The sequence below is a fragment of the Colletotrichum godetiae genome (assembly GCF_030913485.1).
Source record: "Colletotrichum godetiae strain CBS 193.32 chromosome Unknown BDP55scaffold_27, whole genome shotgun sequence".
Taxonomy (NCBI): Eukaryota; Fungi; Ascomycota; class Sordariomycetes; order Glomerellales; family Glomerellaceae; genus Colletotrichum; species Colletotrichum godetiae.
Genome location: NW_026851275.1, coordinates 125,945 through 140,335, shown reverse-complemented (window position 1 = coordinate 140,335; position 14,391 = coordinate 125,945). Strand labels below are relative to the sequence as shown.

Here is a 14,391-nt window from a genome sequence, read left to right as displayed (position 1 = left end):
GAAAAACATCTCCAAGCTCCCCTCTTCCACCATTTATGTGAGGTTACATGGGGAGTGAGAGCCGATTACTTGCCGGTGGTTGACCCCTCTTGTCGTTGGTATCCTTGCAAGTCCCACAACCAAGGTCAAGATCCCCGCCGGAAGCTGATTGCGCAAGAGCTGTTGAAATGACGAGAATTGCAGAGGGAAGCAGCAGTTGTGTGAGTTCTCCGAGAAAGCTTTAATTGTGTTGCTTCTTATGTATGCTGAAGTGATTCCAGGCGAAACAAAGATGCTGGTTCCATTGGTTAATGCAGCTCTAGAGTTCCTCACGACCAGGTATCCGGTTGAACAATGAATGCACCCTGAGTGATTTGATGCCGGAGATCTCTAGGAACCCCTGCTTTGGGGATCTTGGCACTCAGAAACAATCTTCTTCAAACCATCTATCGAGAGCTATGAATGATCCATGTCATGAGTGATAGGCAGCCTTTCGGAGACAATAAGCCGAAATCAGATTGATGAGAAATGAATTCCTGGGGTCGTTATCGCATAACTCATGACCCCGGACCCCAGACCCTTATCCTATCCGCTCACTCAGTTCTTGGGAAGTTCGAAGCGAAGTTGAGGGGAGGTGTCAAAAACCCGAAAACGACTGGATCCGCCGCGGAGTCTGGGGACTACGCCGGCACCGGAGCTTTGTTTGCCTGCCGTAGATAGGCAGTGCATCCATGAGACAGGGGCACTGCCCACGGATCTGGATACGAACTTAGCGTCGACATATAGGTATCCTCAACAATTATACAAGTAAACTCGCGAGCTACAGGGACTCATATATAGCCAGGCACAAAGATCAAGGACAGCTCTTGCTTACCATTAATTGAAAGAAAACTCACTATTTCCTCAACTTTCTCTCAGCCCCTCTATGTATTTTGCTTGAACATTCATGTTTACCATTCCCTCGTTACGACTCGCTCTGGTTTCTATAAACACCACAACTGTCCTTACTCTCTATTCATCATCACCGGACACCCTCCTGATCTCTTGCCATCAACAACATCAGTGTGCAATTTGCTTATGTCTTCGGCCGACAACTGCACATCCTGTGCCACCGCCTCGTCAAACCTCGCTTCCGGGCCGCGGTTATCAGTCTTTGCCTCCTTCTTCACCACGCCATCCGGGGCAATCTGCCGGAACATCTGTAGCGAGTCAAACCATGTGTCCACGCCCTGCAGACGCAGCTGATCGTCCACACGCGCGATCGTGACACCTTCAATGTCGATCTGTCCGCCGTGAGCCTTGGCGGTGACCTTGTCTCCTTTGCTGTACACGTGCTTTTTGTCAGTCGCAGTTACACGGCCACATCCGAACAAGCAAGATGACAGATGTCTGCGAAATGAGAGTGGCAAATCAAAGGCGCATCGGGGGATACACTCACTCGTTGAAGCCGACGTAGTCATTCTTCATGACCCCCCAGTGGCGCCACTTGAAGGCGATGCACGGCGGACCGCTGTAGACCTCAATGACCTCCCAGGCGAAAGTGGGCATCATGCGCTTGAACGTCTTGTGGCTGGACGCAAAGTCTGAGTAGTCTGGGCTGTAATACTCGTTGGGCGTGATGACGGCGTTGTAGGTGCCGACCTTGAGCATGTGCTCGCCCGTCTGTGGGGTGCCGCCGTTGACGGAGAAGGTGTAGTTGGCGTGGTCGACGGTCCTCCAGTCGTCGAGCTTCGTCTTGAAAGAAGCCTCGACCTCCCAATTCTTCACCAAGTTCTCCACAATCTCTTCGAGACTGCCCGCCTTGTGGTTCATCTTTCTTCCTAGGAGGGTAGTGTTGTCAGCTTGAGCTCTTCTCATACATCGTGTCCGTACACGCATTACGTGTTGAGTGTGATGTGATCTTACCTTCTCTCCAGACTTTTCGTGTTCTCGTATAATCTGGCGCCCTGCCGTATCTCCACTGAACGCCCTCATCTCCAAAGACGGCGTTGGGTGTTGTAACATAATCCGGCAGCACGTTTCTCTGAGCGGCCGCGGCCTGCGGCGTGGGGTCCTGAGCGTTCACGAGAACCATGCTTGCTGTTGGAAGCTTTCGGCGGTAGGAAACTTTGAGAAAAGTGAGACGAAAGAGGCTTGTTGACTCTTTGATAAGTTCTTGGAGAAATCTGCCACGGGGGCGTTCGTTGTCGCACGCAAGTCGGTGGTGGAATATGTCTTAGATACGCGTGGAAGAGAGGAGAGACACGGGTCGTTATAGAAGTTCTTTTTCTCTTTCCCCCTCTAATGGTGGTGGCAGTGATCCGTCAATCACGGCCTTTCCCTGAAACGGAAATCGCAGCGGGATGAGGAGAAGGAAGGAAATGCGAATCACTCAAGGCACCCAAAATAACGTTCCAGTTTGCGCCGCAGGATCGGGTGGGAAGTTTTCTGCAACGCGTGCTGCAATGGGACGGACGACGGGCGGGGGGAAGGAAAGCTGGGAGACGTCCGAGCTCACAGATTATCTTCGGAACACAAGCAGATCCGTGTGTTGGGGCTTGTAAGACGACGCAGGCCTGGAATTGAACCCAAGCTGGCTGAGACGGGCCAAAGCAAAGGAGAAGAGGTGCGGGTGGTTACACGGGCATTGGGCGCACCGCAGGCGGCAGAAGCAAACAAGTTCAGATTCTGCAGTTTGATACGCTGAGCGTCGTCCCGGGAAGCGAAAAGCCCTGGGCTCATCTGACTTGATCAGCAATTTGTTGTGATTCACATATCCCGATTGTGTGGGAGAGAACAATGGAAACGTACATGATGCAGGCGGCGCGGAACGAGGATGGGAGAAAAGCCACCAAACCGGTATAGATGCGTTATCATACGAGAACTAAGCAAGATCTCTTCGCCAATCGAGACTCTTTATGCCGAAACTGAGGGGGAGAAAGCTTAATCGTGCTTAGAAGTAGATTGGCTTTTCTCACTATCACAGAGCACGAAGCCATTCTTATGTACATTGGCAGAGAATCCTCCACCGGCACTCAAGAATTATGAAATTCGGCCGAGAAAAGAAATTATAGAAAAGAGGGAGGAGCGAGAAATGTTGACACTTGTTGAGCAGACGCAGGGAGAGGAAGGGAGGCTGCAATATCAACTTCCCATTGGCTCGACTGAAAGTTAATAACCAGCCAGATCGACGAATCTAACAACCGGGCCCCTCCCCTGAGTTGTCTCTCCTCCTCCAGGAGCGAGTACAATGTCTTTGATTTATCAGGTCTGTCTGGCTTGTGGGTTGCAAGAGTTGTCTCAGTCTGATAGCCACGCGGATAGGAAGGCAAGCAACTTTCCGAAGCTGCGGCGGCCAATCGCGCACCGCAATCCCAGATAAATCGAGTCGATCTGGCGTTAATTACTAGTCGGGGATGTCGGGGGTTAGCTCGCACAAGAAGAAACGAGGACGGCGTGCTAGTGACACCTTGCCTCGTGGTCTGGCACGCTGGGAAAGTGAATCAACGCACTTCGCCACGCGACAATGGGGCACTTGATGCCGTACTACCCCCCTTCGAGCGTCATCATCATCGGCATCATCATCGATGAGACTGAGAAAAAGTCCTCGTTCCCGACTTGGACCAAATGCCTGCTCCCGACTCATGGTCAAAAAGAAAGCAAGAAAAAGCCACAGAGAGTATGGCGCTTGAGACAATAGACCAGAACGTGCAATGCGGGCGTCCTGGTTGGCAGGAGATAAAGTCATGAACCCGTGAAGTCGACATTAGGATCCTTGGCCGTTTAGGGACGCATTCCAGTCAAGCCCATATTTCATATGTCAATTAATGGGATGAAGTTGAATGGACCACACATGCCGTGCTGCCATAGCTTGGTGCTTGACCGGGTCATCCGAGATACGATTCGGCTTAGCCGTCTCAGACACAACTTGTGCCCGATAGTCTCTGATTGTCGCACACTTCCATGGGTAGATCCAGCCATAGGCCTCCCGACGTGGTTGCGCCGAGGGGCCCCCGCGATCGGACGAGCCCTGAAAGTGGAACCTCGTCCAGAATGTGTCATTAGAGCGGGACGGGAGGCGCCTCCGTTAGTGGTCTTTGGTTTATCCCTCGCGTCGACTAGAGTCTCCCAGAGTGGTAATGTCTTGTCAGCAACACGCAGTGAAACTTGCCTGTTTGACTGAAGTCAACGCCTTGGAATTGATTGCCAAGATTCCTCAATACATGACCTCTCTTTCCTTGATCCCATTAAATTTCAACCATTCGGTGTGGCTCGTGGCCCAACCATTCGGCAAGCCACCTTTTGCTTGATTTCACCACCAACGAGGACAGTATCGGCTTTCACAATAGACATTTGCCTGACTGAATCGCTACAGTATTCCCTTTGCAGACAATAAGGCATCCTAAAACGAAGATCAGGGTTCCATCAGAAGCCCAATAAGGCTGGTGTCAGCAGCCGGCTTTAGAGTCGCATCAAATATTGCCACCGGCACCGCGCGGGTGATGTGCTTTTTGCGCTGCACTATAAGCGTTTGCCAATCTAAGAAGTCAATTCCGCTTTCTGTGGGCCAATATAGTCGCTCCAACGCGGGAAACATCCTAGCAAAGAGCCGATCTGTGGAGAGCCTGCAGGTACCGTTGCAATGACATCGAAAGACATCGGATGCCGCCGGCTAGATCCTAGCCATACTCTACGAAGGCGGATACCTTTGCCAGATAGCTGTACGGAGGTTCTGGAGAGCGGCCCCTCACTCGGACCATAATCATTTCTGGACTTGCTTGCAACCTTCCATGATGAGCTGTCCATAGCCTAATTGTCTCCACGTATATGACCACTGTTGACCGCGCTTTGTAAAGATTTGATCAGCTGTTGAGGCCTTTTCAACTGACTAGTAGGCAACTGAGCATAATTGAACGGGAGTAAATTATGTCCGAGAGACTTAATCGCTTTTGAGAGGGCCCGAGATGACGAGTATAAATACTTGATAGAGTTGATAACCAAAGACAATAGACACATTCACATCGCACTCAACTACACCTTATACCGACAGCAAAGCTAAAGACGAGACACTTAATAGCATCCTTCAATTACAGTTCAATCACCCTCTCAAGCGGTCATCATGCAGTTCACCATCGCCACCCTCGCTGTTCTCGCCAGCGGCACAGTCGCTCAGTTCTGCGGCGTCGTCACGTCACCCGTACAAAGCTATGTTCCTTGCACATTGGAACAATATCCTGTGATGGATGCTGAATGTACGGCAATCGGTGGCACAGTATCCGGCCACAACCAAGAGAGCGGAGATGCTCGTTCCAACTGCATTACCTACTGCAACAATGTTCCCACCGGTGGACACGACACGACTGGCGACATTCTTGGCCGTCACAGCTACCACGTTTACGTCGTCGACTCTTGCACTAGCTGTGGCTACTGCGGTGCTCTGTGAAGAATGCACACGAGACAGAGCAGTGACAGAAAGAGGACACCAGCCAAGCTATTCAGAAAAGAATCAAAGGGGTCGGATTTGGCATAAGGCTACGTACGAGAGATACAAGAATTGGGAAGACAGCAAGCCAAGTTGTCGCTCGTACATGTAGTCTGATATTACCTCGCATGATATATTTCTGTACATTCCAACACAGTTCAACGAGCGGTAGCGATTTGCACCTTATATTTCGGAGCCGACCGGTTCTGTAAATCCAACCATAGCTTTCCAATTCCAACCAGTCGCGCGAGCATATTGTCGTGAAGGCAACATCTCTACCCTAATAAAATACACATGTACGAAACTTGGTGATAGTGTGATCTACGTCCATACGCTCGATGCTGACTGAGTGGATGGGACCAGATGCATAAATGCTTTTGGTAAATCAGCAAAGCCATATGCGGCGACTTCAGTAGCCTGCCGCCCTCGACTCCACCTTGACGTGGAAGTTCTGAGGCTTGACGAACCATGCGTTGCTAGTTTTCCACGCCCCTCCTGGCGCAGCGGCCGCACCTTCAAGCTTGAAGTCAAAGTCCCGGATGAGCCTAGGAATGAGCTTTGACATTTCCAAAATAGACACATTCTTGCCCAGGCATGTGCGTGATCCCAACCCAAACTAGAATACGAATCGTGTTAGAAATCCCGTGCGCCAAGAGATCCAGGTGATTGTGAGTAAATGAGGATTCATCTTACAGGCATCCAGTTTCTGTTCATCACGGAAATCTTCTCGTCGTCCTCAATCAGCCAACGATCGGGGTTAAACTTTTTGGCATCGTCCCCAAAAATGGATGTATTCCGGTGGTGGACCCAACTGTTGATTCCAACGACGGACTGGGAGGTAGAGTCGACTCGTTAGTCCTGACATATCGTGGGCTAAATAGAGTGTGTGAACTTACTCCTCCAGGAAAGAAACGACCACCAATGGTAGCGCCGCCCTCGGGAACGATGCGTTCAAGCGGCAGGCCCACAGCTGGATGGACTCGCAAAGCCTCCTTGATCACTGCTTGAAGGTATGGCATCTTCTGACTCTCTTTGAAGGTCGGCGCCTGAGACAGTTCGCCGCGGCTGGTGAAGTCTGCAATCTCCTCGCGAAGCTTCGCCAAGGAATCGGGGTTCTTGAGTAAGTTGTAAACAATGGCCGAGATGCTGATACCGGTCGTATCGGATCCGGCAAAAACATTGCTGGCGCAGCCGATGAGGAGATGCCAGTTGGTGAACTCAGTGGGGTTGCTGGAGTGCTTGGCCAGAAACTTGGTGAGAAAGGTCTCCCCGATAGCAGCGCCGTCTTCGGCACCCTTGACCTCAATCACTGTCTTCGGTGATGCTTGCTCCTCCTCAATGGTCTGCGCTGTGAAGTCGATCACGTACATCATCTTTGCTCCCATGCCAAGACGCTTAGTGATGTTGGTCACCAGTGGTGCGATGTATACATGCACGGAAGGAAAGATGCCGGTCAAGCTTGAGTATAGCAAACTTTTGTTGATGTTGTCGATGACTTGGGCGATGTCTTCGCCCCGATCCAAGAACCCAAGACGCTTTCCGTAGGTCATCATCGCAACCGCATCGAAGGCAAAGCACTGGAACCAGTGTCCGATGTCTACTATGGAGCCTGCCTTTGCAAACTCCGAAAGACGTTGAGCGAAGAGAGCACCGCACTCGTCCACGTATGGCTCGTAGTTGACGAGGGATGTCATGGAGTATGCGTTGGTGTAGAACCGTCTGCTGTGAGCATGACGACTCACTGAGCGGTCCGAGAAAACGTTCCATAGATCCTCGTTTGGCTGGAACGGGATGTACCACTCCGACTTCTGGAATTGCGTGCCGTGGCCGTAGACAGTCTTGAGGGCTTCCGCGTCATTGATGCTGTATCGGTTCGGTCCATAGCGCACGATAGGCCCTGGCGAGCAAAACGAAACGTTAGTGCATAAACTATTTGCTACTCTTTGACGTCCTCACCGTATTGCTCATGTAGGTCTTGGTTGACCTTCTCAAATCTTCCTTGTTTAAGCCGGTGAAAATACCAAAAGTCCGAATAGCGAGCTAGCAATGGTCCGGGTACTGATCGCAGGGGGGAGCGAAGCCACTGAACAACGGAGAATAGAATCTGTGCTAGCAGGGCAAGGCCTGCAAATGCCAGTAAGAGCTGGGTGTTCATCGCGATGATGCACGTACAGCTTATGAGATATTATGGCGGAATGACAAATTTGATGACAGTCAACAAGACGAAAAACGTGCCCGAGAACTGGTTTCGAGCTTTTCTCGATAATGGAAGGCCGAAAACAACAGGCTTTTATAGCAAAAGAGCCATCGTATTTGAGACGAACGTACCCCGTCATCCATTGTCAGACAAGTACGCAATCGATCCGCAGCGTCATGAAGTTGAAGATGTAAAGGCGTACGGCTTATAACTATCATTGGTGCATGACATGGGACGAGTCATAGGCGATCTTAGAATGCTAGGCTATGGAGACATTGTCGGGACCGAAACCTTGTTCAAGTGTCGAATAGCGTGGGTCGAAATAGTAAGATATTCTCCCTGCACGCCGTGCATACACACTCAAGTGGATCATTACATGCGAATTGCACCCTCAAGGCGAGTAGACACGCCAATGTTGGAGAGTCGGATTGAGGTCTTCAAGACGAGTGTTTTCAAATTGAGTCAATTGAGAGGACGATCTGTACAAAATACTTCTATAAGAATTCCAAAGATAAAATAAATATCTTACTGAATGCCTGGATTTGGGAACTTAGAAACGACTATCCATGTCCATGAACATGGAGGTCTCTGATCGTAAGACGGGGGAACCGTTGATCTTGGCCGGTGTGTTTTGAGTTTTCTACTAGGCGGCGGAACTCGGGGATGATAGTTGTCCGAGACCGACGTCCGACCCGCAAAGCGACGTGACACCCAGCGTACGGCCGGCCGCGGAGAGGCGGCGAGTGTTTTCGCCGTTGACCGTGATGGCGTACGGCCAATCTTTAGGGCTACGAGACGCAGAGTTCATTAAGCTATCTCCCATGCCCCCGACACTTTTGTCCGTAGCTTGGTCTCTTCAGCTTGAGCGACACGTAGGAAGAGCTGAATGGTAACTGCTCTGCCAGGTGATGTCGATGCTCAAGTTGACAAGCTCATGGGGCCTTTTCCAGTGATTCTCACGGTGCAGTCCGCCCATGTCTGTAATGATGGGTGGGAAAACTCCATGCGTTCTGCAAGAAATGGAATTCCTCTACCAATTTTACCAATCCGGCAAGCATACGGTTGTTCCTTAAGTATCTTAGGAAGTCTCAGCTAATCCCATGTCGACTAGATCGAGCGCGTAAGGTACCTTGGTCTAAGGTATGCTCGGGCGCTTGCCTGATGGGGACATGTATACAACGGGACCTACTTCATCTCAGAAGATTTTCAATGCTTGCCTCAACGCTTCTTCCGCCGTGTCTTGCATGGTGTAGGTAGCACCAAAAGGTCGCCTTCTTCCATGTCAAACTGTTCATTATTGCGAGCTGCTCTGGTTGGAAAACATGCGGGCTGACTCGGTTCAATTCTGACCTAATTCCGTAAAGTCCGCCGATCCCTCTTGCTGGTTCCAGCTCACTGGTACGAATTCAAGGTGTCAAATGGGAACCGATGATAGCTTGCACAAGCCCCTACCGCACATCGCTTCCTCGTCATAGTTTGTTCGGATGCATTTTAACAACGTAGTCTCTTGATTCGACGCTTCATCCTTGAATATCTAGCCAACCAAACTCCGCGTACGCAAAACCTCAAAGCTCTAGCCGACAACCCGCATCAGCAGTGCCACCCCCTGGTTCAAGTGCATCCGTCCGCCGATCCTAGTAGGTGTCTACAAGCGAGCGTGTAAACAACAAAGGCTACAGTTTGTAGTTGGTTGGATTTAAGTGCATTAAAAAAATCAGCCGCTACGAATGCCCCCTTCGCTCTAAACAACAGGCGGAACAGCCAAATTTGAGGGAATCCTGCCCGCGGAGCCACCGGCCACATTCTTGGCAGGAAAGTTCATTTGTGACCCCTTGGCGGCCATCTTATACGCTTGCACATCGGCATCAGCCTTACTGATAGGTTGTTAGTGCTGACAAGATCCCAGAGTGGGACATTTGGGGCATTCTCACGGGTTGATGATCATAACCATGCCAAGCTGGCAGTGCATGCCTTGAGCGCAGTACATGAGCATTGGCTCAGTATTCTCAACCTGTACGTTGAAGGTGCCGACTGGAGAGCCGTCGGTGACGCCCGGGATAAAACCAGAGTGAACGGCATTCGGCATCATATCCTGAAGAGGATTACACGGGGCCTGGGGGTTGGCGGCCTGAGTAACTGTGTGGTTGTTGGGCCAGAACTGGAACTGGACAATGTCGCCGGGGTTTGCCTTCACGACCTCGGGGTAGAACAGCAGAGACTTCTCACGGGTTGGGCTACCGACGACAACGGGGATGACCTTGGGAGTCGGGGGTGCGGGGCCGGGTGCAGGCGGTGCCTGACGCTCTATCGAATATGTGAGTCACAAGCTACCTTACGACGTAACAAAGTTCCGTATAAGTTATGTTGGCAAAGCTCACCATTGAGAGCGGCAGCTAGAGAGCCTCCCACAAAGGCGGAGAAGTAGACGGCGATGGTGCTGAACTTCATCTTGATTCCTGACCCTTGATGATCGTGTACGGACTAGTACTGGCTAATTCGGCTGAGATAACGAGACGCTGCTTCGATACGATGACACTGGTAACACTGCAGAGAATAGCACTCAACATGAGAAGAGCAGAGGACCCTAAGATATTTAAGCTAACTACCACTGCTCGCAGAATCTCAAACTAACTGCACATTCGGGATATGCACGGCAACACCACTTGCCCACTAATACGAACCTTTTCTCTCTTAACCTTCCGCACTGAGCAAACTTCTTCCGATCATGAGACCGAGTAGACTTAAAATCACAGAGTTAGAGTGGTCGAGTTGCCGTGACGAGCAGGGGTAGCAGCGAAGCTTGGGCATCTCAAAAGATGGGATGACCCGAGTTGTCCAATAAGAGGTGTCAGGTGCCTCAAACATGACATGTTTCGTTTCTTCGGCCGCACTGCATACCGAAGCGTGCTTAGAAATTCGCACTAAGGAATAAAGGGGGGAATAAACATTAACTCAAAGGGGGGGGGGGGATACGATCTCGCGCTTCTTAGATAGGTGGGGAGAGGCCGGTCAATCAAGAAGCTGTCTCCTCGTGTCAGGTCCTTTCGGCGTTGGGACGACAATTCCAGCAAGGGAGCGAAGTTGCGGGCAACGCTTAACCTTGCCAGTGAACCGGTAGTCGGCTGGCTAGTATGAAGTGTAGTGTTTCTTTCACGATTACCAAGCCCAAGCTGGCAAACGGATGAAACGGTTGCGGAGTCGTTTCGAAAAATTGAAAGAAGCGTAGGCCCCGATCTGGTTCCCTCGTCCCCCCTTCCCTGACCGTGGGGGATCTCCGAGCGATGAAAGCCGGCGCTGGCGGGAGATCGGCACAAACGCTTAATAGTTTGCACATCTTGATGGGGGGTTTGCGGATCTTGGGGTTTGTTTCTTCGTCGCGCGCGGGAGACGGATTGAGTACTGACGCTCGACGTTACGAAAGCTCTTACACCGAAAACATCGGGAGATCGATGTCAAAGGGTACGTGCACATGTCCTGATCGTGTCACTTACGATTCTGTTGCTCTTTTCGAGAACAGACCTTGCCCACTCTCCACTGCCTGTAAGAATTCCTTCGCAATTCTTTCCAACTTGCAGCCACATTATGTAAAGTATGAACACATTCTTATTTGCTACCGACAGTTCCGGATTGGATAGCTCTATTTCTCCGCGTCTCCGTCCCTTTTCGTCTGACCCTGAGTCTGGCCTTCCTTCTTCGGCTTATCCTTCTTAACGCTCTTCCACTCAATAAAAACACACCCGAAGAACGTCAAACATCCGAGGACGGTGGCAATCAGAAACACGTTCTGGAGAGCCTTGTTGTAGGCTCCGACGATGCCGTCGACCGAATCCGGGTAGATCCTCCGCATCGACTCCACCAGTCCGGAACCGCCCGAATCAATGACGACTGCCGGGTCTACGTTAGGGACGTTTCGGTTCAACTCGAAGATAAGTCGCGAGTGGAAGATGTTCTGAGCGACGGCCAAAAATACGGTACCGCCAAGACTTTGCAAGAAGATCAAGAGAGACGTTGCCAGGGCTACGTCACGACCTTGGAACACAGTCTGAACTGCTATCAACGTTTGTTGCCCGCCCAGACCCACGCCTACTCCTAGAACGATGAGTGAGGCAATCCTGAAGCGGTTGTTAGCATTTTGGGAGCACTGAAACTACGTGACGAGGTGTAAAGTTACCAAAAGCCTGAATTCGTGTTTTCGTTGAACGAGTAGATTAACCCCGTTCCAACAGAGGTGATAACAGATGAGGCGATGAGTTGCGGAACGTAGTATCCGATGTGACTTGTCTAGCAATCGGTCAGCATCACGGCTTGGCTTACCGGCAATCTGTTGGACTGTTAGCTTACCAGGAATCCAGAAAGAATTGTCGCCACCGACAAGGAAACCGATGATGCCAACAAGTCGATACCACTCTGATAGGCGGAGTGGTTCTTGACAGCCTGCAACCAGATAGGGATATAGTAGACTTCGATGAAGAGGAGGGAGAATAAAAGAAGCATCAGCCAGCAAGCACAAGCCATCGACCTCTGAAAGAGGATGCGGAACGGGACGGTGGCTTTGTCGCCCTCACGGTATTGGACAAACGCCCAGGAGAGGAAGCAGACCGCAAAGAGGCACCAGCACAGGACAATGCGCCAGGTGCTCCAGGGATATTCAGTTCCGCCCCACTGCAGAGCGAGGAGGAGACAAATGATCCAAGGAATAATAAGCAATGTTCCAACCAAGTCAAAGTTTGAAATAAACTCTCGCACGCTTTGTGTCTCCTTCTTCGGCGGCGCCGGCAGCTTCAGGAGAAAGAGAACAACCAGAAAGGTGACACCGCCGAGAGGAAGATTGATCCAGAAGCACCATCCTGCTTTCCGTCAGTGTCTAGTTACCTACCAATGATGATGAGGAGGAAGACGTCTTACTCCAAGTGGCCTTATCAACAAAGACACCACCAAGAGTCGGCGCTATGCACTGAGAGATTCCGCCCGCTGCGCCGACTGCCGCGGTGAACTGCGGGCGTCGGTGGAGAGGCACGCTTCTAGCCAAGATCTGAATCGCGATTGCATTAATCAACAGGGCTCTAGAGAAACCAGGGAATTCAAATCCTTCCGGGGAAGACTTACAATGAGAGCGCCCGACATGAGTCCGGCTGCACCGACTCCGGAGATGGCTCGGCCGATAATGAGCACAACGGAGCTCGGAGCCACGGCGCAGACAATGGAACCCACCTCGAAGATGAAGAGAGCAACAAGGAAGACCCATTTAGCGTTGAACTCGGCGTACAATTTACCGAAGAAGAGCTGGAACGAACACATCGTGAAGAGGTAGGCGGAGCCGTACCACGCTACATCCGGCAGAGACTCGAATTCGGATGTGATTACCGGGATTGCGGTTCCCAAGATCGAGCGATCCTGGATTTGTGCGGATGCTATTAGCGATGTGCTGCAGTGACGGGAAGATTGAGCACTGAAGTAAGAAGGTAAGTTGAACTTACAAGTCCGAAGCACAAAACCGCAAGGAATAGGCCGATTGTGATTATGGCTAGGCTCGCACCAGTAGGATGCTCTTCTGCGGCCGCATCTTGGATTGGGGAGGTCTTCTCTAATTCGGCCTCGCTGAACTTCTCTCCACTTGTTCGTGGTATGGAGTGTGAGGTTGTTGTTCTACGGTCAGTGTTAGCTCATCCGCCCCGTGCCGTGGCGTAGTGAGAACCCACCTTGTTTCGACAGGCATTTTCGTCAATTGTATCAATGAAGTTGGTGAAGAAGAGTTGTGGAGTGTTGCGCGTTTGATTTATTTGAATGCCAAATATTTCCTCCATCTAGTGACGGATATTTTAAATACACCTATCTCTCATGATTGTAGAGATATCTGCTGCCTTTGGGTCTTTCACCATTCGCACTTGCAGATCCCACATCACGATACCGGTCCGTACGGAGAATAGCACGGGAGACAAGTCAAAGTCAGCTTGCCAAGCAGGGTATAGTGTAAGTAGCTCCGCAGGAACGAAAGCCACATACTCTTCAGGCTTAATCGTCTTACGTGCAAAAATTCCATCCAAAGTCCCAAATGCTGTACCGATGAACGCTGGGGGGTCCTGCACATAGGCAACAGTGTCAGGGTCATTTGTGCTTACAGTGGGTACTAAGCCGCAGGACAAGCAATGTCTTTGGACGCTGGCGGCCGCCCTTCACGAAGCAGCTTGGGCCAGAGCAGCGGTTTTGGTATGGAGGATCGGAAGTCGGAACTCATAATAACTCCCGATGCCGTGCTCCATGGAGATCAAGTAGCCAATCAAGTAGCTCCCTTCCATCCCGTTCATCCATACACGGATCTTAAGAGTCCACCGGCCCCCGGAATCATCCATGCCGTCCGTTCCATCACTCTCGAGCTCTCCCGTTCGACCCAGCCCCAACATTGCCAGGCAATTCGCGCCTAAGCAAAGCGCTCTTACCTGTTGTTTTTTTGTTCTTCAAAATTTCAGTCTCCATCTTCTGAGACACGAGTGCTCCGTAAATATCTCTAAGCTCGGGTTGATTGCTGGGAAAGATTACAAACAATGTCGCCAAACGATGACGCCAGCAGCCCCGACTTTGCGCATAGTCACGCAAAGAAGTCCCGAGCTTGCACTAACTGCGCTCGCCTCAAGATACGGTGCCGGTGGCAACCGGGTTCGGAACACAGCGAACACGCCGATTGCATCCGGTGAGCATTTCTGCCTTTATTGGCGACAGTTGTGCCTATCGACCAGAGTCCACTGACAGCGTTGGT

General features: G+C 51.1%; 5 protein-coding genes across 5 annotated transcripts; 1 reads left to right on the top strand and 4 right to left on the bottom strand.

Annotated features, from left to right (window-relative positions):
• Nucleotides 1–983: 983 nt before the first annotated feature.
• BDP55DRAFT_633309 (uncharacterized protein) lies at nucleotides 984–2,053 on the bottom strand (the record flags this gene model as incomplete). Its single annotated transcript, XM_060572535.1, has 3 exons — nucleotides 984–1,368; nucleotides 1,418–1,799; nucleotides 1,885–2,053. 3 exons carry the CDS (start codon nucleotides 2,051–2,053, stop codon nucleotides 984–986), a joined length of 936 nt encoding a protein of 311 aa, XP_060428102.1.
• Nucleotides 2,054–5,077: 3,024 nt separating this feature from the next.
• On the top strand, nucleotides 5,078–5,401 carry BDP55DRAFT_633308 (uncharacterized protein; the record flags this gene model as incomplete). The annotated part of the gene is made up of 1 exon (XM_060572534.1): nucleotides 5,078–5,401. One exon carries the CDS (start codon nucleotides 5,078–5,080, stop codon nucleotides 5,399–5,401), a length of 324 nt encoding a protein of 107 aa, XP_060428101.1.
• Nucleotides 5,402–5,849: 448 nt separating this feature from the next.
• BDP55DRAFT_554818 (cytochrome P450) lies at nucleotides 5,850–7,595 on the bottom strand (the record flags this gene model as incomplete). The annotated part of the gene is made up of 4 exons (XM_060569428.1): nucleotides 5,850–6,056; nucleotides 6,134–6,271; nucleotides 6,337–7,337; nucleotides 7,397–7,595. The coding sequence occupies 4 exons, from the start codon at nucleotides 7,593–7,595 to the stop codon at nucleotides 5,850–5,852; spliced, it is 1,545 nt and encodes a 514-aa protein (XP_060428100.1).
• A 1,331-nt stretch (nucleotides 7,596–8,926) lies between these two features.
• Nucleotides 8,927–10,574, bottom strand: BDP55DRAFT_667937 (extracellular serine-rich protein). The gene is made up of 4 exons (XM_060575194.1): nucleotides 10,016–10,574; nucleotides 9,569–9,941; nucleotides 9,051–9,511; nucleotides 8,927–8,997 (listed from the first exon to the last, which is right to left on the bottom strand). The coding sequence occupies exons 1-3, from the start codon at nucleotides 10,083–10,085 to the stop codon at nucleotides 9,379–9,381; spliced, it is 576 nt and encodes a 191-aa protein (XP_060428099.1). The 5' UTR covers nucleotides 10,086–10,574; the 3' UTR covers nucleotides 8,927–8,997; nucleotides 9,051–9,378.
• A 580-nt stretch (nucleotides 10,575–11,154) lies between these two features.
• BDP55DRAFT_584868 (major facilitator superfamily transporter) lies at nucleotides 11,155–13,791 on the bottom strand. The gene is made up of 7 exons (XM_060570862.1): nucleotides 13,337–13,791; nucleotides 13,115–13,283; nucleotides 12,744–13,031; nucleotides 12,543–12,669; nucleotides 11,979–12,484; nucleotides 11,809–11,918; nucleotides 11,155–11,749 (listed from the first exon to the last, which is right to left on the bottom strand). Exons 1-7 carry the CDS (start codon nucleotides 13,351–13,353, stop codon nucleotides 11,275–11,277), a joined length of 1,692 nt encoding a protein of 563 aa, XP_060428098.1. The 5' UTR covers nucleotides 13,354–13,791; the 3' UTR covers nucleotides 11,155–11,274.
• Nucleotides 13,792–14,391: the final 600 nt, after the last annotated feature.